The 25,142-nt window shown below is 45.0% G+C and overlaps 1 protein-coding gene across 1 annotated transcript in view; it reads right to left on the reverse strand.

Moving 5' to 3' along the window:
• Positions 1-25,142, reverse strand: part of KCNJ6 (potassium inwardly rectifying channel subfamily J member 6) — a gene marked incomplete at both ends in the record, with an annotated part of 210,944 nt that overhangs the window by 88,059 nt on the left and 97,743 nt on the right. Inside the window, one exon of the mRNA XM_079705338.1 lies at positions 1,250-2,170. Within this exon, the coding sequence (XP_079561464.1) occupies positions 1,250-2,170 (921 nt within the window). The remainder of the gene's footprint in view (positions 1-1,249; positions 2,171-25,142) is intronic.

The following is a 25,142-nucleotide window of genomic DNA, read 5'->3' on the forward strand; positions in this document are numbered from 1 at the left end:
GATTATTTTTGTTTTAGACGTTCCTTTTGCCTTATGCAAAGGATCACACTTCATGCAAAGCCTTTTACTCACATTTTCATTGTTTGCTGCATTTTAAAAAACTATTGCAAAAGTTTTTACCACTATAAGAGAAATTTGTTAGAGGTAATGACTTTGCCTGTTGGGTCCAGGGAGGCTGGGACATGGGGGCAATGACTTTCATTTGACAGATGACTGAGGTCAGGTTACGGGTGGATGAAGAGTCTGGGGTCTGGCTGGTGGCCGTGCATTTTCAGATTGTGTAAACCTACCTTGAGCCTCAAGTTGAAGACCTCAAAGCACAGAAGGGCAGATTGTATAACTAAAGAGGATCCCAAGACTAATGATTCAGAAGAATAGCAAAGCAAAGCTTGAATTAGTGTTCTTGTTTATACTTTTCCTACGGGGCACTATTGTTAGCTTAAGGCAGAGTTTATGGCTCTATTTCATAGAAAGTTACAGATAAATACAGGCAGAACCTCCTTTGCTCCTGGGATGTGTAACACGTATGGAAAGATATGAGAGAAGACTTCAATAAAAACAGACCATTTCTCTATTTTTAGAACAGATCATCTTTGTTAAAATACACCAGTAGTTAGCTGTTCAGTGCAGATGAGTCAATAGGATTATGATGAGTGGATCTCAATTTTTTTTCTTTCCTATTAGAGTTATTTACTGGGTCTGCAGTATTATATCTACAGGGGATTTGGCAGTTAGAGTATAGAGAAAAGATACCAAGTGCTCACTTGATATAAAAGAAAAAGCAAGGCTATGGTTCTTGCAAATGGCTCCCAAAGAAGGGGCAAACATGTATTTTTATTAAAGCAATTTGTCAGGCTTCATTTGAAAGGCTTAACTTCTTCCTCCTGGCTTGGCAATAAATAACCTCAAGTATTTAATTTAAACAATGCTTTAAAACCATCTAAAAATTGCTTTAGAGAGAGATCAAATTTTAATTTAAGTAAATATTTGAAAATTTAAAATATATTAAGAGGTGTTCTAAAAAAATTGTTTATTAATTTATTTTCCCAAGGGTTTTTAAAAAGCTAATTTGTTAGACTTTGTGGTGGACATACTTAAGGTTATAGGCCACATACTACTTCATGAATAAAGAGGTGGCATCAATAGTGAGTGAGGTTCAGTTTTCCATATTTTGTCAACATAAGAATGTGAGGTTCAGTTTAAAATGAGCATCGATCCCAGAGATACCCCCGGATGGGGCACACCTTACCTGTAGCTTCCACCATGCCTTCTAGGATGACCACGATTTCCAGTTCCTCTTTGGGCAGCTGGGCTTTGGAGATCTCCCAGAAAGGACTCTGTTGGTTAATTTCGTGGCTAATAATGAGTGGTGACACCAGAAAGAGACGGTCATCGCCGGTGTAATACCCTACGTTGATATCCGTCTGGTTCAAGGGGATGAACTCCCCCTCTGAGGTCTGTTTGGATTTGATCAACTTAGCTCTGATGGAAGCCTCCACGATGTGGGAATTCCTCAGATCCCCTACGCGAAACATCAGGCACAGTTTCCCATCCCTCATGGAGATCACCGCATGGGTGGAAAAAACCAGGGTCTCTGCCCTCTTCTTGGGTTGCGATATTTTTACAAACATGCATCCCACCATGAATGCATTGACAATGGACCCCAAGACAGATTGGATTAAGAGGAGAATAATTCCCTCTGGGCACTTGTCCGTGATGACCCGGTAGCCATAACCAATGGTGGTTTCTGTCTCTATGGAGAATAAAAAAGCAGAGACAAACCCATTGAGGTTGGTGACGCAAGGAGTCCATGAAGGGTCCTCTATGTGGTCCATGTCTCCTCGGATGTATGCAATTAGCCACCAGATCATTCCAAAAAAGAGCCATGTCACTGTGTAAACCATGACGAAAATCAACAGGTTGAATCTCCACTTGAGGTCTACTAAGGTGGTGAAGATATCGGTCAGGTAGCGATAGGTCTCCCTCACGTTGCCATGGTGGACGTTGCACTTTCCATCTTTCCGCACGTACCTCTGGATTTTCCTTTTGGTCCGGTCTCGGCTGATGTGTCTTGGCAGGTCGTCCCTGGCCTGCTTAGGCAACTTTGGCTGGTGAATGGCCACAGGGCTCTCAACATCCTGGTCCATGGAGTCACCCTCCAGGACGTTAGCTGGTGGTTTGGAAAAAAGAAAAGAAAAACTGAATGAAAAGCTGGCTCTTTGGAGGTCATGGAAATCCCACTGTGGATGGAATATGGTAGGAAACCATCATTTGACCATTTGTGTAGCTATTAACAGCATAGATGAAGCCTTTTTTGGGGGGTGTCATCTGGATGGGTTGCCTTGGACTCCTGGGCTCTGTGATCTAGCTTGTGTAAGGACTTCATCACCCTTCTCACAGGGACAGAGCTTAACTGCTGTGAAATTGTCTCCCTGCCAGCAAGTTCTGAGAGTCAGCTTTTACAGTGGGATGTGTCCACATTCTCTCTGAGATGCTGTGGTATGTGAGAGGCACTGCACTCTGGATAAAGAAATGTTTAGATTCAGACAGTACTGGTTCTACCACTCAGCAACTGTGGGCTCCTGGTCATGCTATCAGTTATGGACCAAATTGCACCTCCACTCCACCCCCAAGTATGTTGAAGCCCTAACCCCCAGTGTGACTGTATTTGGAGATGGGACTTTGAGGACATAATTAAGGTTAAATGAGGTCATAAGGGTGGAGCCCTAATCCAAGAGGATGAGACACCTGGGGTGTGCACACAGGGGAAAGGCCACGTGAGGACACAGTGAGAATACAGCTGTCTGTAAGCCAGGAAGAAAGGTCTTCCAAACCAACCAAAGTCACCAGAAACCAACCTTGCTGGCACCTTGATCTTAAACTTCCAACCCCCAGAACTGTGAGAAAATAAATTGCTGTTGTTTAAGCCCCCCAGTCTGTAGTATTCTGTTATGGCAGCCTGAGTAGACCAATAGACTATTAAAATTCATTGACTGATCCTCAGTTTTCACATTTACAAAATGGTAATCATGATAGCCAATTCATAGGGTTGTTATAAAGTTAAACAAAACCACGTGCATGATATGTGCCTGCATGGAACAGACATGTAATAAACATTCTTTTGTAATAAATTGTTCCTTTGCCACTCTCCTTATATTTAGGGGCAAGAATTTTGAGTGAACTCTTTAAGGTGTCAGCCAAATTTCAGTTTTAAAAAAATTCTGGTTTTTATTGGTAAATATGCATGCATTTTACCCTAATGGTTGATGCAATGCCAAGGTTAAGAAAAGTGTGGGGGAAATGTTCTTTCTCTTTCTATGTGTTTACACATTTCATTTGGTTTCTGCCTCAACACTTAACATCTGCAGTTTTGGCTTGTGGTTATTTTCTTTCTCATGGCCTTCATGATTAATGCATCAGTACAATCATTTGATGACGAAGCATTAGGAAAACTCTCCCGGAATCCGAGTGCAAAGGGACATTTGGAACTGATGCTGCTGTGAAATACATACAAACCACTGTATGAAATTACTTGTTCAGCCAATAATTTCAAAGCTTTCTGAAAGTTTTATAAGCAGTTTCTTCCCTCAGGCTTTTATTCTGTGTCATTTGACTTTGCTGTGCATTTTCTCCCTTTGGTTAAGGGAGAAACACAGTCTGCTGAGAAAAAACATTTATCTGAACAAGAAAACAGCTGGGGATGGGACTTGAGTGGTACCAACTTAACTTACGGATTAACCTTGCTCATGGTTGGTTAGTTTCCTTAATTATCAATCCCAGAGATCCGGTTTTAGACTTCAGCACAAGGAAGAGGCAGCATTTGGTCTGCAAGCTTGATGTTTGGTTTGATAGCTTTGACTGTAGATCGCTACCCTCAGTAACTCTTCATTTGTAAATAAAGCCTTGCTTTTATTTCAAAGCAGATACCAGGACGGGAGTCGAAGGAAGCAGCTGAGATTGGGACAGTATGGAGGGGGTTGGGGGCTCTGGATGGAGGTCACGGGCAACGTCCCTGCTCACTGCAGGCACCCCTGGCAAGGTGGGATGTTTGTGGCCCAGGGGGCCTCTTGTCTGAGCTCTTGCTGCTAAGTTCACCCTGAGAGGGAGTCTCTAAGTGTGACTTCACGTGGGCTGAATTCGGCTCAGGATCGACCAGCGTGGAGCAGCCTTGTCTGCAGAGCTGCAGTGTGGTCTGGCTCTGGCCCAGATGAGGAGCTCGCTGCCTGTGCAGAGTCACCCTGGGTTCTTGTTTCCCCGGGGGTGGGAAGTGGAAGAGGGGGTTTTGTCTGAATAGCTGACTCCCAACACTTTTCTGCCATCCTCCATGCTTTAACATTTCATGGAGGCAACCTACACATACCCCAGCCCCCGGTGCGAAGCTGTCTTCTCCATTTTCTGGCTCAGTTGTAACCTTCCTCTCTGAAGGGTTAATGGAGGAGTAGAGATAAGTGCTCTGGACAGTCCCGGGAGCCTGACAGTTGATCCTCCAAATCCATTTTTTCCCTTCTCCTAGCTCAGGACTGGACCACATTTCCCAGCCTCCTTTGCATTGAGGGGTGGCCACGTGCCGAGTCCTGGCCCATCAGGAGTGGGTGTGCCCTTCTGGGCCAAGGCCTTAAATAGTGGGTGTGTCCCCTCCTATGCCCTTGACCCTTCTACCAGGGATGATGGAGTCATGAGGTGGAGGGGCCTGGCTCCCCAGCTGGTGGCAGAGAGCTGCCATCCAACTAGAAACAAGAAAAAAAATTGTGTTTAAGCAGCTATGTATTTTGTGTCTGTTATCAAATTGAGCCTTCTGTCTAATTTTATGGGCAGCAGTATTGACATGGATAAGCAGTGGGAAAGAGCAGGGAGTGAGGAAGAGAGTGAAGATGGGGTGTTAGGGTTTGGTGTTGTTGAAAAGAAACAGGCATCCAAAAATGGAGTCACTTGTGCTAAGCTCTACATCAGTCAATGGGAACTGAATACCTATCCAGGTTCAGTGCCTCCCAGGAATGTGACCTTTTACCAGTCAGTCTGGAATTTCCTGGCCACAGATGAGGTAGCCTACCACACAGACCCCTGCCTTCCCCCAAGGCAAGTGACCTTGCTTGAAATAATCCTCAATTGTTTATGACTTCCTATCCCAACCCCTTTACGCCTTTAAAAGCCATCCATTTTGTACAGGGCCCCTCCTGTCTGTTTGCTAGATGGGATGCTGCCTGATTCACGAATTGTTGAATAAAGCCAACTCGATCTTCAAATGTACTCAGTTGAATTTTGTTTTTCTAACATTGTCTTTTGAGAAATAAAACATTGCCAGCCATATCAGTAAACAGAGGATGTCAGAGTCATCAGCAATTGCAGCCCTCCAATGGTGAGCTGGTGAGCCCTGAGGGAACTCAGGAAGGAAACAAAGAATATCTGCCATCAAGCAGCCATCAGACTGTGGCCACTCCCCATGGTGAGCCTTGAGGAGACTCTGGATGTGAAAACACGGGATATTGGCCCCGGATAGCTGAGGTGCATATCAAAAGAATGATTTCAGTGAGCCTAGAGTCTTGCATTTTCCTATGTGTAGAAAAGCACTAAATTCCTTAATTTGAGATACCTAGTTTTCTTTTATTAACAGTAATCTTTTGTTCCTACTACCCGCCCTTTGCTGTAAAACTCCTGTATATCCTAGCTTCCCCCCACCTCCTCAGAGCAGTTCTCTGAGGGTTACTTGTGATGCTGCCTCCCAGGCTTGAAGTCTTCAATGTATCTGCTGAATAAAACATAACTCTCAACTCTTAGGTGTGCATATACTTTTATTTAGTCGACAGTAATGAACTAGCATGTGGTTAACTGAATGTCTGTGTTTTGTGTGAGGGAAAAAATATCAATGCATATGCTACTTAAGTGCCTTTTAAAAGCAAACAAAAATGGAAGCAAACAAAGAAAGCTGAACATCCCAGGGAGTATGGTGGAAAGGTGGCTTTGGAGTCGGGAAGCACAAATCTGACTCCATATGGGATCTGTTTCTTTTACTTTAACCTTTGTATTCTGTTGCTTTTGCTACAAGTTAAGAATGTTGCCTAGAGCCCGAAATATACAGGATAGCCCGTTCTCAAGGCTCTGACCTTTAAAGGTGTAACACTTTTCCATTCATGAGATAAAAAGTTGCAGAACAGAGGATAACAGTCTGTCTTCTTGGAGGTTTATAGGAACATCATGAACTGGACCTACATGAATAGCTGCAATAACAGAGGATCCCGACACCGAGAACTCTGCAACAACCAACCACAGCCCCTCCCTTTTTAGCACAAAAGAAGCCTGAATTCTAACTTGGGTAGGATGTTCTTTGGGACAGTAGTCCGTCACCTTCTCGGTCTGCTGGCTTTCTGAATAAAATCGTTATTCCTTGCCCCAACAGCTCATCTCTTGATTTATCGGCCTGTCGTGCGGCAAGCAGTACGAGCTTGGACTTGGTAACAGCCTCAGAGGCACCACTGCAGGTGAGGCAGTGGGTGCACGTGAGATGCATCCAAGGGAAGATGGGGAGGTGAGCCGGGCCTCCCACTTTACAGTGGCTGGTGGGGAACAGGCAGAGTTGAGAAACCAAAAAAGCCAATGAAATGTGAGAGTACCTGGAGAGTAGAGGTGACTGAAGTGGGAGTCTCAGGGGCAGAAGAGGTGAGGCCGGCGAGGAGTGGGGGGGTGTGGAGTGGCCAGAAGAAGGCAGCACAGCCTCCAGGCCTTGCCCAGAGCGGTGTCAGGGAGCCCTGGACTGGGGAGAGGGCCGTTCCAGGTCTGAGCTGTGAGCGTGCTTCAGCACCCGGGCAGGAATGCAAATGCACACGCAGGGGAGATACAGAGGGAATGTTGATTCTCTAGCTCTTAACGTTTCTTTCTTTCTGTTTTCTTTCTTTTTTTTTAACATCTTTATTGGCGTATAATTACTTTACAATGGTGTGTTCGTTTCTGCTTTATAACAAAGTGAATGTTATACATATATATATGTTCCCATATCTCTTCCCTCTTGCATCTCCCTCCCTCCCACCCTCCCTATCCCACCCCTCTAGGTGGTCACAAAGCACTGAGTTGATCTCCCTGTGCTAGGCAGCTGCTTCCCACTAGCTATCTATTTTACGTTTGGTAGTGTATATATGTCTATGCCATTCTCTCACTTTGTCCCAGCTTACCCTTCCCCCTCCCCATATCCTCAAGTCCATTCTCTAGTAGGCCTGTGTCGTTATTCCTGTCTTACCCCTAGGTTCTTCATGACCTTTTCTTCCCCCTTAAATTCCATATATATGTGTTAGCATACGGTATTTGTTTTTCTCTTTCTGACTTATTTCACTCTGTATGACAGACTCTAGGTCCATCCACCTCACTACTAATAACTCAATTTCATTTCTTTTTATGGCTGAGTAATATTCCATTGTATATATGTGCCACATCTTCTTTATCCATTCACCAAATGATGGACGCTTAGGTTGCTTCCATCCCCTGACTATTGTAAATAGAGCTGCAATGAACATTTTGGTACATGACTCTTTTTGAATTATGGTCTTCTCAGGGCATATGCCCAGTAGTGGGATTGCTGGGTTGTATGGTAGTTCTATTTGTAGTTTTTTAAGGAACCTCCATACTGTTCTCCATAGTGGCTGTATCAATTTACATTCCCACCATTCTTGGAATCCCAGGTGTGAATTTGGCCGGGTGGTGTGAATTGCATTTGCAAGAGCATTTGAGCTGCTCAGCGTGGGGAGCTGCAGCTGCGGGTGGGAAGGCAGACAAACCTCCCTGCATTCCTGCACAGCCCGGGACACGAAAGACTTCACCCCCCACTCCTCGACCCCCACCGCCTCTCAGGATCTTGCCCCGGGGCCCCCAGCCATGTGCATGCGCCTCAGAGTTGCGGTGAGACCCGCCACACTGGTCCTTCAGCATCGTGCACGTGGCTTGACCAGAGATAATGTAGAGGAATTCTCTGCTAACTGTGAAGTGCTGTACAGCGTGCAAAAGGACAGGAGGAATGGCGCCAAGGATCTTGATGATTTACTTAACCTGAGTTATTTTGGTTTAGAGTAAATGTGACTCTGTGTGAAAAAGCCACTCTCCCGCCTCCCTCCACCCCCATGTTCTTTTTCTTTCTATTAGAAAGATGACTAATTTACACAAAACTAGGTAAGGTGCAAAATAGCCTGGTGTTGAACTTTAACCTCAAAGAAATAACATGTGACTGAGTTACAAACTGGAAAGGACCCGATCCCAGAATTACCGGAAGCACCTCGAATTTTGGGGGCACCGCTTGTGGAGAGAAGGCTGCCGTGAATAGATGCTCTCCTGATGGGAAATTCTACATTGCACATTATATACGAATTCTATGGGGGAAACTTACGGTGTCTAAGAAAATGTCCGAAGAGCACTTCAAGAATTTTTAGTATCGTGGGGGAAAAACCCAATGGAAAAATGGGATGGATCTCAAACGCACAGGAAAAAATCAAAGATTGGAAGGAAATGCACACAGATGTTAATAGGGAACTTCTGAGAGGGGGGTTGTGGGTGCTTTTAATTTTCCTTTTAAACATTCTGATTTTTCCAAATTTTCCAGAATGACTTTATATTCCTTTTACCGTCATAAAGAAAAAAAGGTATTTTCTAACAAAACCTTGAGACTCTCCTGACATGTGATCAATGGAATTTAGCACATAGAAGCTAGATAATTATCAAGTACTTGATCTGAAGGTGTTCCATCCCATATATCTGGTAACTTAGAAACTGAGATATTTGTTTCACATGACTCTAAGAAAATCATAAGTAACCCCCATGGGGTGCTTGTGGGCAGAGGAGTGGTGGGCGTATACAGAATGCCTGCAGGTCTGAGACCACTGGAGGCTCCCAGTGGAGTGTAGATTAGAGGCAAGGTTCTGCAAACTTTTTCTGCAAAGGGCCGATAGTAAACAGTTTAGACTTTGCAAGCAACACATGTCTCTGTTGCATACTCTTTGTGTTTTTTTTGAAACACTTTTTACAATGCTTTAAAATTGTAAAATTATTCTTAGCTCATGGGCAGCACAGAAGGAGGCTGCAGGCTGGATCTGACTCCCTGGGCTGTCATTTGCTGACCTCTGGGTTAGAGGCATGCTAGTAAGAAGAAATGGCTAGCTGCTGGATTAAGGGAGCAGCCATGAGGGTGAAGAGGGGGCAGTGGATTGGGGGCTGAATAAGAAGCAAAACTAAAATAATTTGGAGATTAGAGACTGCGGAGGGGAGTGGGCAGGAGAATGGGGGATGGCAGGATGGTTGAGACCAGAAGGCAGAGGACGATGTGGTTTGGGCAGGTTTCTTTTCAAGTGTCTGCTCTCTCCTATGGGCTGAAGCTTATCAGTGACCTGGACCGAGCTCTAGATTTGGAGGTTGTTAGCACATATGCGTGGAAGTGTAACTATGGGCATGGGTGAAAGTTCTTCTGGAGGCTGTGGAGTGAGTAGAGGATATAGAAGACAGGATTCTGGAAAACAATTACAATATGAAGCCAGAAGTAGAGAACCCAGAGTGGGTGCTGAGGAAGGAATGAGAGATGTGAGGAGAAGAGGGAGGGCAGGCAGGTAGCCAGGTGGCAGGCGGAACTGGAGTCTTAGGGGGGCAAAGGGGGCATTTGGCACACGCTGTAGGGACAATTGGAAGAAAAATGATGCATCCCTTCCCTCTTCCTTATATCAGAATAAATTCCAAGTGGATCAAAGATCTAAGTGCAAAAACATAAAAACTACAGAAGGAGTGGAAGATTTGAGTGTTTTTATAGTTCTCCGAGTTGAGAAAGCCTTTCTAACCATGAGAGGAATCCAGAAACTATCTTGGAATGCTGGTATTTTTGTCAATATGAAAATTATAAATGTTTGTAAAAAAAAAAGCAAGAAGACAAACCACAAAAAATATTTTCACACGTCACATATATATTTCTGATTTACAAAAGCAATAAATACCCCCGTAGAAAAAAATGATCAAAGGAAATGAATATGGAGTTTATAAGAGAAGAAATACTCGGAGCTGAAAAGCATATGTTCAACCACGGCAAAGTAAAAGCAGTGCAAATATAATAACTTTTTTTACTCTAAAGTTAGTAACATTAAAAATAAACCATAAATACAGTATGTGGAGTGTATGTGTTGGGGGCAGTGGAATTGTGAACTTGCATGTATTATCAGATGTGTAAACTGGCAAAGTCTTCCTGGAGGAGAGAGTGACAGTAGCTCTAACAATTTAGAAATGATTAGATGCCTTGTATTAGCAATTCTGGATCTAGACATTTATTCTAAGAAAATAATTTTACAAACATTTATCTATGGTAGGCAGGGGATATTGCAGCCTCATTTATAATAGTTAAAAATTAGAAATAACTTAAATGTCTATCCACAGAGCACTAGTTAAACATATTGTTGCAGCTATAATCAATGGAATACTGTGCAGTTATTAAATATGATTTCCCAATACTTTGGGGTCTTCAACTCTTTGTGTAAAAATCACCTTCTTAATGAGGACATTTACCTGCTCTTAAAAATCTCAATCACTTCCTTCTGGTCCTCACATCTCTCTTCCTTATGCTACTGTTTACTTTTTCTGTAGCACTTTTCACCTTCCAGCATGAAAGAGTTTTTTTATTGAGTTAATTTCTTATTGTCTGTTAGCACTGTCAGAAAGGAAGTTCCTGGGCAGAGATCTCTGTGTGTTTTATCTACTGATGGATCTCAGGCTCTGGAAAAAGTGCCTGACACATAGCAAGCCCCAGCACCTATTTATTGAATGAATGAGTATGTGTTTATCAACCTGGCAGGTTGTCCATGCCATAGTGTTAAGTGAAAAAAGAGAATAAAACATATAGTTTACTTTGCATATATTGCCTTTTTGCATTAGTGTGTGTGTGTAGAAGAATGTCCTCCAAAATGTTAATTGAGATCAATTTCTGAGTTTGTGGGTGTTTTTGCTTTCTTTCAATTTTTTTATGTTTAAACTTTCCATTAATAGCTCTATCATCTAAAAAATCAGTAGGAAATATAAAGCTATTTCTGTTCTAAATAAACAAAACAAATTCTGCAGACAACTACTGAGCCATGTCCATTGGGCTTGGCAACTGGGATTTACTAGTGTAGTGGGTTGAACCTTGTCCCACCCCCCTAATTTATGTCCACCGGAACCTCATAATGTGACCTTATTTGGCAGTAGAGTCTTTGCAGATGTAGTTAAGGATCAAGATGAGATCATACCGGAGTAGGGTGTGCCCCCAATCCAGTTAAAACATCCTCATATGACACAGAAAAGGACAGACAGAGACACAGAGAAGGCCATGTGATGGCAAAGGCAGGGAGTGGAGTGATGTGGTCACAAGGCAATGAACCCCTGGAACCCCTGGAAGCTGAGAAGCAAGGCAGGATTCTTCCCTAGAACTTTTGGAGGAAGAATGGTCCTGCTGATGCCTTAATTTCAGACTCTGACCTCCAGAACTGTGAGAGGACACACTTCTATTGTTTTAAGCCCCCCACTTTGTGGCAACTTGTTGTGACAGCCAAGGAAACTAATACAGTTGGTGACTTTGAACCCAGGGAGTTTTTAGCACATTTGCATCCTGAGAAGAAGCTGAAGCGGAGAGGCTGACCCAACAAGGAAGGGGGGAGTGTGGGAGTGAGGGGTCTGGTGGAATGGAAGTCAACACATAGTGCTGTCAAGAGCAAGGGTGGATGGGCGCATACAGAAAAAGGGATGAAGCTTCCTCCCGAGAGGTAAGTGTGGTATGAGGAGGAAAGGAGAAAGATGGGAAGGGAATATTGGCGACATCTGTCTCAGGCTCTGTGTCATGGAGGAGCTTCAGATGGGCTCATTTTCCAGTGTGAATTGCAAGAAATCTGTACCTCAGTAGACTCATTGAATTGAATCTGCATCTCACAATGCAAATAACTGAACTCTGCATAATCACAGATCAGCCAAAGCTTTCCCCATCCTTACTGGTCAAGAAAAGCACATGTAAACAGATACCTGTACACTCCTGTTCACAGCAGCATTAGTCACAATAGCCAAAAGGTGGAAGACATCTAAGTGTCCATCAACAGATGAATAGATAAGCAAAATGTGGTCTATACATACAATGAAACATTATTCAGCCTTAAAAAGGCTACAACATGGATGAACATTGAGGACATTATGCTAAGTGAAATAAAGTCACAAAAGGACAAACATTGTATGATTTCAGTTATATGAGGTCCCTTGAGTAGTCAAATCCTTAGAGACAGAAATTAGAATGGTGGTTACCAGGGGCTGGGGGAGGAGGGAATATGGAGTTAGGGTTTAATAGGCATGGAGTTTCAGTTTGGGAAGATAATGAGCTCTGTAGATGGATGATGGCGTTGGTGGCACAACAATACGAATGTACTTAATGCCACAGAACTGTAGATTCTATAGAATGGTTGGAATGGTAAATTCTATGTTACGTGCATTTTACCACAATAAAAAAGTAAATTGTGTTAACAAAAAGAAAAGCATATCTATTTTCTAAACGAGAGGGGAAGATTAGCTTCTAAAATGCTTTCTTGTCTTACTTCAGGAAAAGGTTTACAAACAGCAATAATGAATTGCAGGTGATGATGCTCCAGACAGAGGACAGGGTGGGGTTTTCCTGTTATATTCATTCCTGCATTTTTCCATTGATGCTCCCATTGACGACTGGAACACATTTGAGAGAAAATTCAGAGCTGTAGTTACAAGTGGTGCTTAAAGCTCAAAGTCAGTAGTTTGCTTTTGGCTCCTTGCCCTGATGCTTGTCATTTTGCATAAGTCCTTATCTGAAGAGTCTCCTTCCTTGGAGGCTGGTGGTGATGCCTGTCACTGATGTCTGATGTGTCGTAGGGAGGTGAAGTCGTTTTTATTTGTCCTGTACCTTGAGCTGTTGTAACTATGGGAGACCATTATAATAATCAGAAATTCTGTCAGACTGGAATGTTTACAGTCATAGGTGTGTTTGTGTGGCAGAACAGCTACTACGTTCCACTGGGAATATGTGACAGAAACTAAAGGGCAAATGTTCCTATTAAAAATCTTAGCTTGGGGGCTCCACAACATGAAGCTAAATTTAGAATGTCTAGTACCCACTGCCAGGTCAGAGGACTAACCCTGGCTGCTCTGCACGTGGATATGACTTTGTACAACGTGCAAGTTCAGTGCTCAAAGGAGGGAAGTGACAGGTCACTTTGGACAGATCAAAGGAGACCAACATTCAATACCATGATTTCCCTTCTCATTGGATTTCAAGAATCTGAACCTTGGATGGTGAGAACCAGTAAGAACCTCTCAGGACCACTGCATACAGTTGTGTAGGGTGTGTACTGCACAAGGGTGCCCAGAGGAGGGGAGCAAGATGACTGAGGTCCAGTCAGTGCTTTGCGTGCCTAGCTAGCAGTTCTGGAGCTGTGGGCATCATTTACTTTGTCCCCCTCCTTTTTAAATTTAAATTAAAATTTTTTTATTGAAGTATAGTTGACGTATAATAGTCTATAAGTCACAGAGGTGCAATATAGTGATTCACATTTTTTAAAGGCTATACTCCAGTTATGATACAATATTGGCTATATTCCTTGTGTTGGACAGTATATCCCTGTAACTTATACCTAATGGTTTGTACCTGTTAATCATCTACCCCTATGTTGCCCCTCCCCACCTCTCCTCTCCCCACTGGTAACCACTAGTTTGTTCTCTATGTCTGAGAGTCTGCTTCTTTGCTGTTATATTCGCTAGTTTGTTGTATTTTTTAGTTTCCACATATAAGTGATACCATACAGCATTTGTCGTTCTCTGTCTGACTTATTTCACTTAATATGATGCCCCCCAAGTCCATCCATGTTGCTGCAGATGGCAAAATTTCATTCTCTTTTTATTACACAGGAAGAAAGTGAGGCCCCAGGAAGCCAACTGACTTGCCAGGAGGCAGAGCCAGAGTGAGCTCTGAGTCCATGGATTCCAGTCTGAGTTTTCCCACCTTCCCTGTTCTCTGAAGACAGGGCTGCCTCAGGGTTTCCCCTTCTTCAGAGACCTTGGACTTGGAGGTTTCCTTCTGGAGTGAGAATTCCTCCACTGATTCTCTCCTGATTAGTCCAGTGCGTGGCTTAGCCTCAGCCAGACTTGAGGCACCTCTGTTGGGCTGCTCACCAGCTGGGGGACTTCGAGCTACAGGTTCTTTATTTGTAAAACGGTTGAAATGCTGCCTTGCTGGGTTGATGGGAGAATGAAATGACATAATTGCATTGGGCAGTGTGGCCTGGGACAAGGCACTGGGCTTTGGCAGCAGGCAGGCCTGTCTGGGACACTGCTTTCCCATCTCCAATCCGTGTGCATTTGCTCAGGGCACTTCAGTCTCTGAGTGTCCGATTCCTCAGTTATAAAATGAGAATAATAAGACCTACTTTGCTGGGTTACTGTGAAAAAGAAATAAATCACCTGGTCCGTAGCAGACACTGAACAAATGGTTACAAATTATGAGTGTCTGGGTTGAAGAAGATACCCAATTTGTAGCTGTAATAATCACAATTTTCAGAAGCTCAACACTGTCCTGGAAACTGAGAAATTCGGATGCAATCCAAGACACAGATGGGTAGACCCATCTGGAAGCGAAGAACCTGCTTGGTGATGCGAGACGCGCACACTGCCCCATATCAATGAGAGTTGCACTCTACACGGTGGATGAGAGACTAAGAATTTGCCAGCATGTCAGAGACAAGGGTAGGCAGTGGCTGGGCTAATTAGCAAAGGCATCTTGAAGGAGGTGGGAAAAGAAAGCCAACCTTTAATGAACATATACTACGTGCCAAGTACTGGGTGGGGCATCATAGCCACCAGGAAATGTTGACCCACCTTGCAGGGGAGGCCATGAAGATCTGTCGGGTTGAGTGACCTGCTGAAGCTTATGCATCTAAAATGGGGCTGAAATAGGACTCTCCATCATGTTGGCCTGATTCTGAAGCTCATATTCTTTCCCTTTGGCTACTGTGGAGAGATGTGAGGATGTGTGTGCCTATGTGCATGTGTGTGTGAGCAACGCAAGGGACAGTGCGGCAGTGAGAAGGACTTTGCCTCACTTGGGTGCTCTTGGAGTGAATTACACCGTAGAGTGGAAGAGACCGAAATCAAGCAGTGATGGATTTGCGGGGGTGTGTCGGGGGTAAGGGTCACTCTAGAGTGGGGAAGGTGGAGGAGAAGGGAAAGGGTTGCAAAGAAAAAGACCTTCTAGGACTTCATGTGTCCAAAAACAGTGTGGTAGGTGGGAAAATTCTGGTGTCTTTTATAAAATTTTAAATTGGAAAGGGGGACTGGCCATTGGAAGGTGGGGTGAATATTTATCGAATCCTTCCTATGGGTCAGTGTTGAGCTCTGTGGCTTCACCTGACATTTCAGCTCATTCTCATCTTTCAGGAATCGGTGTGGCAGACTTGAATCAGTGATTCAAGAAAGGCTGAACCGGAGATGGAAACAACCTAAGTGTCCATCATCGGATGAATGGATAAAGAAGATGTGGCACATATGTACAATGGAATATTACTCAGCCATAAAAAGAAACGAAATTGAGCTATTTGTAATGAGGTGGATAGACCTAGAGTCTGTCATACCGAGTGAAGTAAGCCAGAAAGAGAAAGACAAATACCGTATGCTAACACATATATATGGAATTTAAGAAAAAAAATGTCATGAAGATCCTAGGGGTAAAACAGGAATAAAGACACAGACCTACTTGAGAATGGACTTGAGGATATGGGTAGGGGGAAGGGTAAGCTGTGACAAAGCGAGAGAGAGGCATGGACATATATATACTACCAAACGTAAGGTAGATAGATAGTGGGAAGCAGCCGCAGAGCACAGGGAGATCAGCTCGGTGCTTTGTGACCGCCTGGAGGGGTGGGATAGGGAGGGTGGGAGGGAGGGAGACGCAATAGGGAAGGGATATGGGAACAGATGTATATGTTTGACTGATTCACTTTGTTATAAAGCAGAAACTAATAATAATAAAAAAATCAAAACGAACACAAAAATATACATGATGAGCAAAATACCGAAATTGTAAATAAAGACAGGATCAGTCACAGTCTGTGCTGAAACAAAAGGAAGAATCAGTAAAAAAAAAAAAAAAAAAAAAGAAAGGCTGAAGTCTTCGCCCGAGGTTACACGGCTAGAACTGTGTTTGGTCCAGGGTGCTGGCTGCGCGTCTAGGGCTCTTTTCATTAATCAAACAGCACAGAGATGCGCAAGTCCCAGCCCAGTGGTGTTGAAGGCGATGGGCGAGCTGTCCCAGAACATGAGAGCATAGAGAGACCACAGGTACCCAGGGGGTATCGGCAGAGAGTGGTCTGAGGAGGGAGTGAGAGAGGGAGTTAGCAGAGGGGAGAAGGCTCTGCTGAGGGGAGAGTCCAGGTCAGGGAAGCCAAGGCCCCACATTTAGCAGAGGAGAGGTCATTGGGTTTGGCAGCCAGGAGACCACTGGTGACTCCGAATAGACCGGTCAGAATGCAAGTCAGGCTGCAGGGGAAGAGGGTGATGATGGGCTGAAGAGGCAGGAGACATTTTGTCTGTAGGTGGAGGGAGAGGGCAGGATGGCCGGGAATAATAAGCATGAGACCTGGATTTCCAAACGAGGTGGGGGAGGAGCTGGTGGAAACGGAGCGATGGGGAATTCTGGAGGGAAGCACTGGCATGGGAGTGAATAAGATATCCCGGGGTTGGGAAGGGGTGGAATTCGAGCATCGCTCGCAGAGAGAGGACCACCCCTTCCCGTCTGCTGAAGGCACCGTGCCTGGCACAGGAAGGATGACAGGCTGTGTCCAGCTCAGAACGGGGACAGCCGCTCCAGTGCTTTCTTCTTCCTGTCCCTGGACTGCGGTCCTCCATCCCGGAGAGCCAACAGAATAGATGTGACGTTCCAGTCTTGAGGAGGGACAAGGAGGGGCTGGGAGAGGTGAGAAAGTAGTTTCTTAGCTCTGCAGTAGAGCTGAGCTCCAAGACGACCTCCTGAAGATTCTAGAACTGTGAGGTGCCAAATTTTCTATGAAGGGTTTGGTAAGCTCTAGGGTGAGGACAGGGGAAGCTGTTTCAGAATATCCAGTCCCTCCCTGACTGATGGGCATGACGTTTCTGTTAGTTTTTTGGGGCAAGACTGGCAGAGCCTAGTCAGGCCACACCACATCGCGGGTTTTCACAGTGGAGGGAGGACTTCAGCCCTCACGTTAGCCAGAGCTCCAACTTTGGACAATTGTTTCCGCTCACTGCTCCCCACAGACCCCTTGCTGTTAAGAATTCTAGCAAGTGGAAAACTGAATTTTGTTTCCTCTGCTGCCCCTTTCCTGGGAGCGACAATAATTGGGTTTCAGGTGAAGGGTCCTGGCAGGTCACTCAGAGCAGTGACCAGATAATTGAGGGCTCAGGATAACTGGTCCCCATCATGAAACACCTGTTGGGAGACTCCACCTGCTACCAACAAAAAAATTGTGGGGGGATGGAGAGCAGGATTCAGGGTATTTTCTCTGCTCTAACAAGGTATGTTTAATTTTACAAGAAAATGGTTATTTCCCTGAATCCTTTCCCCCCTCAACTTCACCTTTACTGCACGATCTATAAGCATCCTGTCGTTTAATTTTGCACTTAAAGTTTAAGCGATAGCATTTCGAGCAGATTAAAGCCTACGGCCTCTTTTCCTATGAAAGCTTGTATCCTCCGAAAGTATTTCAGTGATTACACTAATTCCTGCATCAATGAAACTGCATTGCTTTTACTGGAGATGTGGCTTAAATTCCTGGTGAAATTCCGGTTGGAATGCAAAAGGCCTACATTTTGCACTTCATTAAATCTGTGTTGTGCTGGCAAAATCTGCTGTTGGCATTTGAGAGTCTTTTGAAAAGAAGCCTGTTCCATGCAATCATTGCCTTAGCACTCAGGAATGCGTATGTCCTCAGCCAGGGCTTTGCAGAGGGCAAATGCACTGGATTTGGGGTCTGGAGACTCAAGTCCCCAGACAACCACTTGGTCCCTTATCTTGGGCCACTGACCTTACTTCCCCACCACTCGGTGCCTTTTTTTCCAAAAAAGGTGCCTTTTTTTTTTTTTTTTTTTTTTTGCGGTATGTGGGCCTCTCACTGCTGCGGGCTCTCCCGTTGCAGAGCACAGGCTCTGGACGCGCAGGCTCAGCAGCCATGGCTCACGGGCCCAGTCGCTCCGCGGCATGTGGGATCTTCCTGGACCGGGGCACGAACCCGTGTCCCCTGCATCGGCAGGCGGACTCTCAACCACTGCGCCACCAGGGAAGTCCAAAAGGTGCCTTTTTGCTGGTAGACAACTTACCCCATCAGCTTTCATCCTGAAAAATATTTCCCATCTACAATTGTTTTTTTCAGGCTGAAATAAGAAATTCCTTTTAAAAGGAAGCTTGAAAAGAATGAAATAATGCCATTTGCAGCAACATAGATGGACCTAGAGATTATCATACTAAGTGAGCCAGACAGAGAAAGAGAAATGAAATATGACATCACATATGTGGATTCTAAAATATGACACAAATGAATTTATTTACAAAACAGAAACAGACTCCCAGACATGGAAAACAAATTTATGGTTGCCAAAGGGGAAGGGAGGGGGATAAATTAAGAGTTTGGGATGAACAGATACGTACCACTGTATTTAAACTAGATAAACAACAAGGATCAACTGTAGAGCACAGGGAACTATAGTCAATATCCTGTAATAAACCATAATGGAAAAGAATATGAAAAAGAATAGATATATATATGTATAACTGAATCACTTTGCTGTATACCAAAAACTAACACAACATTGTAAATCAACTATACTTCAATTTAAAAAAAAAAAGAAAGCTTGATGTATTTTTGAATGGTCTCTATCCAATGAACTACCTTGCATCTTATTTTCCCTGGGAAGCAAATAAAATACAATCTTAGCCATAAGTTCTCAAAAGACTTCCGTGAGGTTTCAGTAGATGTGAGAATCACATCTCACCGTTTTTCATACATATGATTACATTCCTTGAGGCTTGCATTCCCCCAGGTTTCAAAGAAGAGAACGGCTCTCCTCCACCTGCATCAGACAGGTAGGTGTGGCCATCCCGTCACCTCTGCCCCAACTTCCTGGGCAGCCCAGTTTTCTGTGAACCTGTACCAGTATTCTGGGTTCTCTTCAAACGGCACTTGACAGACGCAGCCCACCAGGTGACTGAGCAGGCATCAAATCTCACTGCCTTCGCTTTCCGCAGTCTCTTGGGTTTTCAATGTTTTTCTCATTTGTTTGAGTCGCCGTGTGTTGCCCCCAAGGCTCTGAGGGGCTGGCAAGCAGAACCTGAATCTCTAGGCTGGATGCAGGTTTCTGGTTCTCCATTTGGCCAGGCTCCAGGAATATCATTTTTCTTTTCATAATTAAGTCACTGGCTGGGGACATGTCACAAACAGTGTGGGGTGGGTTTCCTCCCATTAGGGCTGAGACTGGGGGGCTGGGTCAAGGTGTTCCCAGTGGGAGGGGTGGAGTGGAACGCACCTCCTCCCTTCCAGTCTGTGCAGAAGGGAAACTGCTGAGGCCTCAAAAGGCCCCACAAAGGGGAGCCAGTCCAAGGATTCCACCGAGGAGAGGTCAAGACATGGGGAATCCTCAGACTCCCTGACGCCCCCTCCAAGTCCAGGAGACTCCGTAAATCGGGCTAAGACCACTGTTTTGCCGCTAAAGCAGCTCCACGGGGGGTGGCTGGGAGGGGGGAAGCAAAGCCTTGATCAGAGACTTTGCCTATTCCTGTGCTGCAAAAACTCCCACGACGGCTGACTCCAACCTATCAACTGTTGACCAGCTCTCCAAATTCCTGAATATGTAACAGTTGCCTCTCATGAGCCGGTATGAACCGACTTCTTCACCGGGCTGGAACAAGTTCTACATCCCAGAGTGAGGGTGAAGGGATCCTGTTTTGAAGGGGAAGGAAAGTGAAGGGAGAGTAGGTTTAGGAAATGCTGCCGACCCTGTCTCGCTCTTGGAACGTTCTAGAACAAGCTAGCCTTGTTCCGAATCATCCTGCTTTATAGATATATAATATTACAATTATTTGTAATTGCTTAAATGTGTTTCTCCCAGAATTCCACATCTAGGTTCCACAGAACATGTATCTGAAATACAGATTTGCTGGTTCCTGGGGTGCAGTGGGAATTGGAGGCTGTCGGGTCCACACTTGACCTTCTTTGCTATTTGCTCAGGGCTGGGCCCCCTTGCTCTCCGTCTGGCTGACACGGTTGGCGCTGCAGGCTGCCCTGACTCTCAGCGTACCCACTGTTCTCGGGGCCCATCCACCCACGATCCTCCTCCCTCCCTTCGACTTGGGAAAGAGAGACTCAGTCACCCGGTGACAGCAAAGACGAGACTGACATATTATCCAAACAGAGGAAGATTCTCTGACACACATGGGAGGTTACCTTAGACTCTGTTGCTAGACTCAGAGGGTAGATGGAAGTCGAGCTTCTAAAACAGAATCACTTAACCAGAAACAGGTACAGCCCAGGGCTGGGAATCACCTACAGACTCTTTGTGCGGCTTTTTCTGCTTTCACCCAGTGCATTTTTTCCTGTGGGCTTGAAAATGCAATCCTTCTATGTTTAAGTGTGGTGCTACCCCTCATGGCGCCAGGGAGACCCCAGACCTCAGCACCCAGGCTTTGGGCATTTTTGTGTATTTATCCCCTCCAGCCCTTCTCCCCAAAGCTCTCGCCTCTGGTGGAGGCTGGTGCCAGGGCCAGTGCAGTCTCCAGACCAGACCCCATCCCAAAGGGTCAGTGCAAGTCCCGGACCCTCCCCAGAGGCACAGTGTGGGGCAGCCAGGCAGAAGGGGTGTTTAAAGCCTCAAGTGACTTAAAGTCCTTGAAGTGACTCATTTGGTGGAAACCCACAGCTGGAGGCAAAAGAGAAAAGGACATCTGCTCTGAAAGAGCCACAGCAGCCTCGCTGGTGGGGAATGAGGGCAAAGCCCCCATTCCTAGAGCAGCAGCTGCTGCTGCTATTGGAGATGGACTGAATTCTTAGGGGGAAAATATGTCACAATCAAATGCCCATCCCTGAAAAATGCTTGCTGTTTCCTGATGTGATATTATCACATCACAGCATCCCATGGACCACCCATGGCTGGGTTTCCAAGGGGAGAGGGAACGGTGTCATGGAGCTCATCTGTGGACATGCCATTTGGGATGCCCTTGGGGTCTGGACTCCATAAAGGAAGGAGGATTCTCTCCTCCTGGCTCCCATTGGAGGCTCTCATTGGCTTCCCAGCCAGCTTAGGCCTTGGGTGAACTTCACACGGAGTCTAGGGTGAAGTGCAGCTTCAGGGCTCGCCTCAAAACAGATGAGCTGAAACATGCATCCCTGACGCCTTAAGTGCAGGCTTAGCGCCCTGTCTCTAACATTTTGACCCCATAACTTCAACTGGGAGCCACATGCCACCCACTGTGCTAGGCCCTGGGATACGAAGATGAATAAAACCTAAATCCCTGCCAGAGGACGCCACGTTTTTTTGTGGCTAGAAACTGGTCTGAGGTCAGGGCAGGAGTGTGGGGAGATATTTTTTTGTGATTAGGGAAGATGTTCTTTTAAAGGTTGTGTTGGAATAGGGGATGTCCACTTAATGGGCATGGGGTTTCCTTTTGGGGTGATGAGACTGTTTAGGAACTTGATAGAGATGCTGGCTGCACACCTTTATCAGTGCACTAAATGCTATTGAAATGTACTTCAAAAAGATTAGTTTTCAGAATTCCCTGGAGGTCCAGTGGTTAGGACTCAGCGCTCTCACTGCAAGGGGGCACGGGTTCAGTCCCTGGTCGGGGAACTAAGATGCTGCATGCCACAGGATGTGGCCAAAAAATAAAAATAAAAAAATTAGTTTTCATGTTATGTGGATTTCACCTAAAAAGAAAAGTTGCATTGGATGGTAAAAATCCAGAAGGTCATGCCTCCCCATCTGCCGAAGCCTGAGAAGCATACGGGCAACTGGAAGATGGATCGTGTTGGGATGCCTGCCCGGGGCCGCTGGCCTTGCAGGGAGATGGACAGAGGGTGAGGACTGTCCCCCCAGCACCTTGTTCATGTACCATTCACCCCTACAGGCTCCAGTGCCGACCATCGGGCCGAAGCCAACCTAGAACATCTGGCAAGTCATTCATAACCAGTGACTGTGATGGATGCCTGTGAGCTTCAACCGACGTTAGCATTTCACTGGATGGGAGGTGCCATCCTTAATCATGTTCTTATGCAAATTAGACACAAGTTGCCACCACGGGCCATTGCGGTTGACTGGGTGACAGTGAGCTTTTCTCCTGAGATCAATTTCCCAACAAATCACTTTGGGTGCATCATCTTTTCCTTTGTGGTGTTGGCCTTCCTGGCTTGGCACTAATGTCATGGGGTTCATGGCAGTGTTCTCAGAAAGCATGGCTTGTTCTTTCCTTGAGGCCCCCCCGCTCCATCCGGGCTTGATGCCAAGGGAAGACCTGTTTCATCTTGCCTCACTTTGGGTGTGTTTGCTGGAGACGGAAGTCTCATTTGGGGTTAGAGTGGCCAGAAGTCGGCTGGATTTCTACCTATCATTCATTCGCTCCTTACTGACGATTCCCCACTTGAACCTGCAATACTTTGTGCATATTCATCAGGCATTGGAAATATTTGCCTTTTCCTTCTTCTCCCAACTCAGACTGCGTGTTTCTCTTGTGAAATTAAGCACCTTTGTAAAGTGAAGGCAAAGGAAAGTCAAGAGGGCAACTTCTCTGCGATTCTTTGCCAGTTTTGTGTGTTTGTTTTCTGGTCTCATCTTGCTAAAAGGAAGAAACAGTTTTCCCAGGCAACAGCCTTGCATCGTGGAACACCTTTGGGCAGCTCTGACCACAGTAGGACTCAAACTGAGTCTTCCATCCTGGGGGGGAAAGAGATCTGGAAAGGGGACTGTTGATTCCTTCCTGTCCTTTCACAGCTAGTGAGGGTGGGGCCTGAGTGAGCTCTGGGGATGAGGTCAGAACACCAGCAAAGGCTCTCGGTCCACGAAGCCACAGCTCTGGACTGTTTCTGTATAGAAAGCAGCAAATTACTGCACGATAAAGCTGTTTAGCCCTACATGGCTGTGTCTGGGAATTTAAGGCCATTCTGGTCCTAGGTTTTCAGGTCTACGTTTGAATGAGCTTGGAAGGTTCTGTGGCTGAAGTGTGCTTCTCACAGAAGATGCCTTTGGTAGAAAGGGGAAAACTCCCACCTTCAGCGAGAGGAACTTCTTGGACTGTGCACCTGGTCAGCTCTCGGAGAAGCCGGGTGGAGGGATGGGTTTGGCACAGGGGCTTCTGGGGTTTTCTGTTGCTGTATGTGTTCAGTGTTCACATCACACTCTTTTTAAACAGTGAGCTCTTTTTGATTCTCTGCTCCCACTGACAACTGGCGTAGGTCACGGTAACAGGCAGCCCTTGGGGGTAGCTATGATGCCCATTTGGTGTTCTGTATCTCCCGAGACTGACTTATTAACAGCCCATAGATTGCAAATGGCCTTGCGCTTCCTGTGCCTGGGGTCTGTCTGCTGCAATGCTGTTTGGGTTTCATGTTCTTGAGATATGGTTCTTTTAAAATTGCATTTTCTCCTGCTTCTGTGCTCCTCCCCTGGGGCCCATTGGCAGTGCTGTGTGTTTTGCTCAGCCTCCCACTGAATCACTCTTTGCTTTCGGTTCTCCAGCAAAGGTGCATTTGATTTCTCTAAAGTCACTGGATTGAATTCTCAACACAAGTACATACACTGAAGTAATTACATCTGCTCTTTTTAAAAGGAAAAATAGAAATTGGTGTTCCTCTCTCGACTTTGCCTTGCCTGTGGAAATCAACAGTTGCAAATGATATGTCCTCGGAAAGTCATGTTTTATCTAGCTTTGCAAACTTTTGGCTTATATCATAAATCCAGAGATGCTGGCGCTCCTAGCCATAAATCTAATGTTCCTATTTATTTCCTTTTCCCCGAGTCCCAAGATATATTTTTCAAATAAATGCTCAGGTGGACCAGGAGAGATTTTGTTTGTGTGTTTGCTTTAATGGACCCTGCATTGGCTTGGATTAATGCTGTTCATCACACAATAAGGCATATTGGATGATGTGCCGGCTCTCTCCTTCCTGCACCAGCCATCTCTAATAACTTCCTTTTTTTAGGTTTTTTCTTTTCAAAAAATTTTTATTGAAATACAGATGATTTACAATGTTGCATTAGTTTCAGATGTACAGCAAAGTGATTCAGTTATACATATATATATTATTACAAGCTATTGATTGAATATGGCTCCCTGTGCTATACAGTAGGTCCTTGTTGGTTATCCACTCCATATATAGTAGTGTGTATATTTTAATCTCAAACTCCTAATTTATCCCTTCTTCACCTTTTCCCTTTGGTAACCTTAAGTTTGTTTTCTATGTCCATCAGTCTGTTTCTGTTTTAATAAATAAGTTCATTTGTATCATTTTTTTTTAGATTCCACATCTAAGTGATATCAAAGGGTATTTGTCTTTCTCTGTCTGACTTACTTCACTTAGTATGATAATTTCTAATAACTTCCTGATACGTGCAAAACAAAGAGAGCCTTTGCAGCCCACAAGTTCCTCCTTGGATGGGCTGATGGGCTCATTTTTTTCTGGGAAGAATGAATAACTTTTGCTGGAGAGAACCCTGGGGTGGTCCCCAGAGGAGGGTCCAGGATCTGCACTAATATGACAGCCACTTGCCACGTTGTCACTACTGGGCATTTGAAACGAGCCTGACCCAAATTGAGATGTGCTGTCGGTGCAATCGAAACAGGGGATTTGAAGACATAATGAGAAAAGTAATAATGCAATAATGTAAAATATCTCATTGATACTTTTCCTATTGATTACATTAGAATGATAATACTTTGTATTGTTATATTGGGTTAAATGAAATATATCACTACGTTAATTTTACCTATTTAATTTTCCAGTTAAATGTGCCTCCTAGAAGCTGTAAGATAACACGAGTGGCTGGCGTTATGTTTCTACTGGACAGGGCTGTTGTGGAACATCCACTCCTCAACAACGCCTACTCCTAGTGTGCTGGGACTGGAATTATTCGGAGCAGCCAACTGC

Source organism: Hyperoodon ampullatus (genome assembly GCF_949752795.1).
Source record: "Hyperoodon ampullatus genome assembly, chromosome: 5".
NCBI lineage: Eukaryota > Metazoa > Chordata > Mammalia > Artiodactyla > Ziphiidae > Hyperoodon > Hyperoodon ampullatus.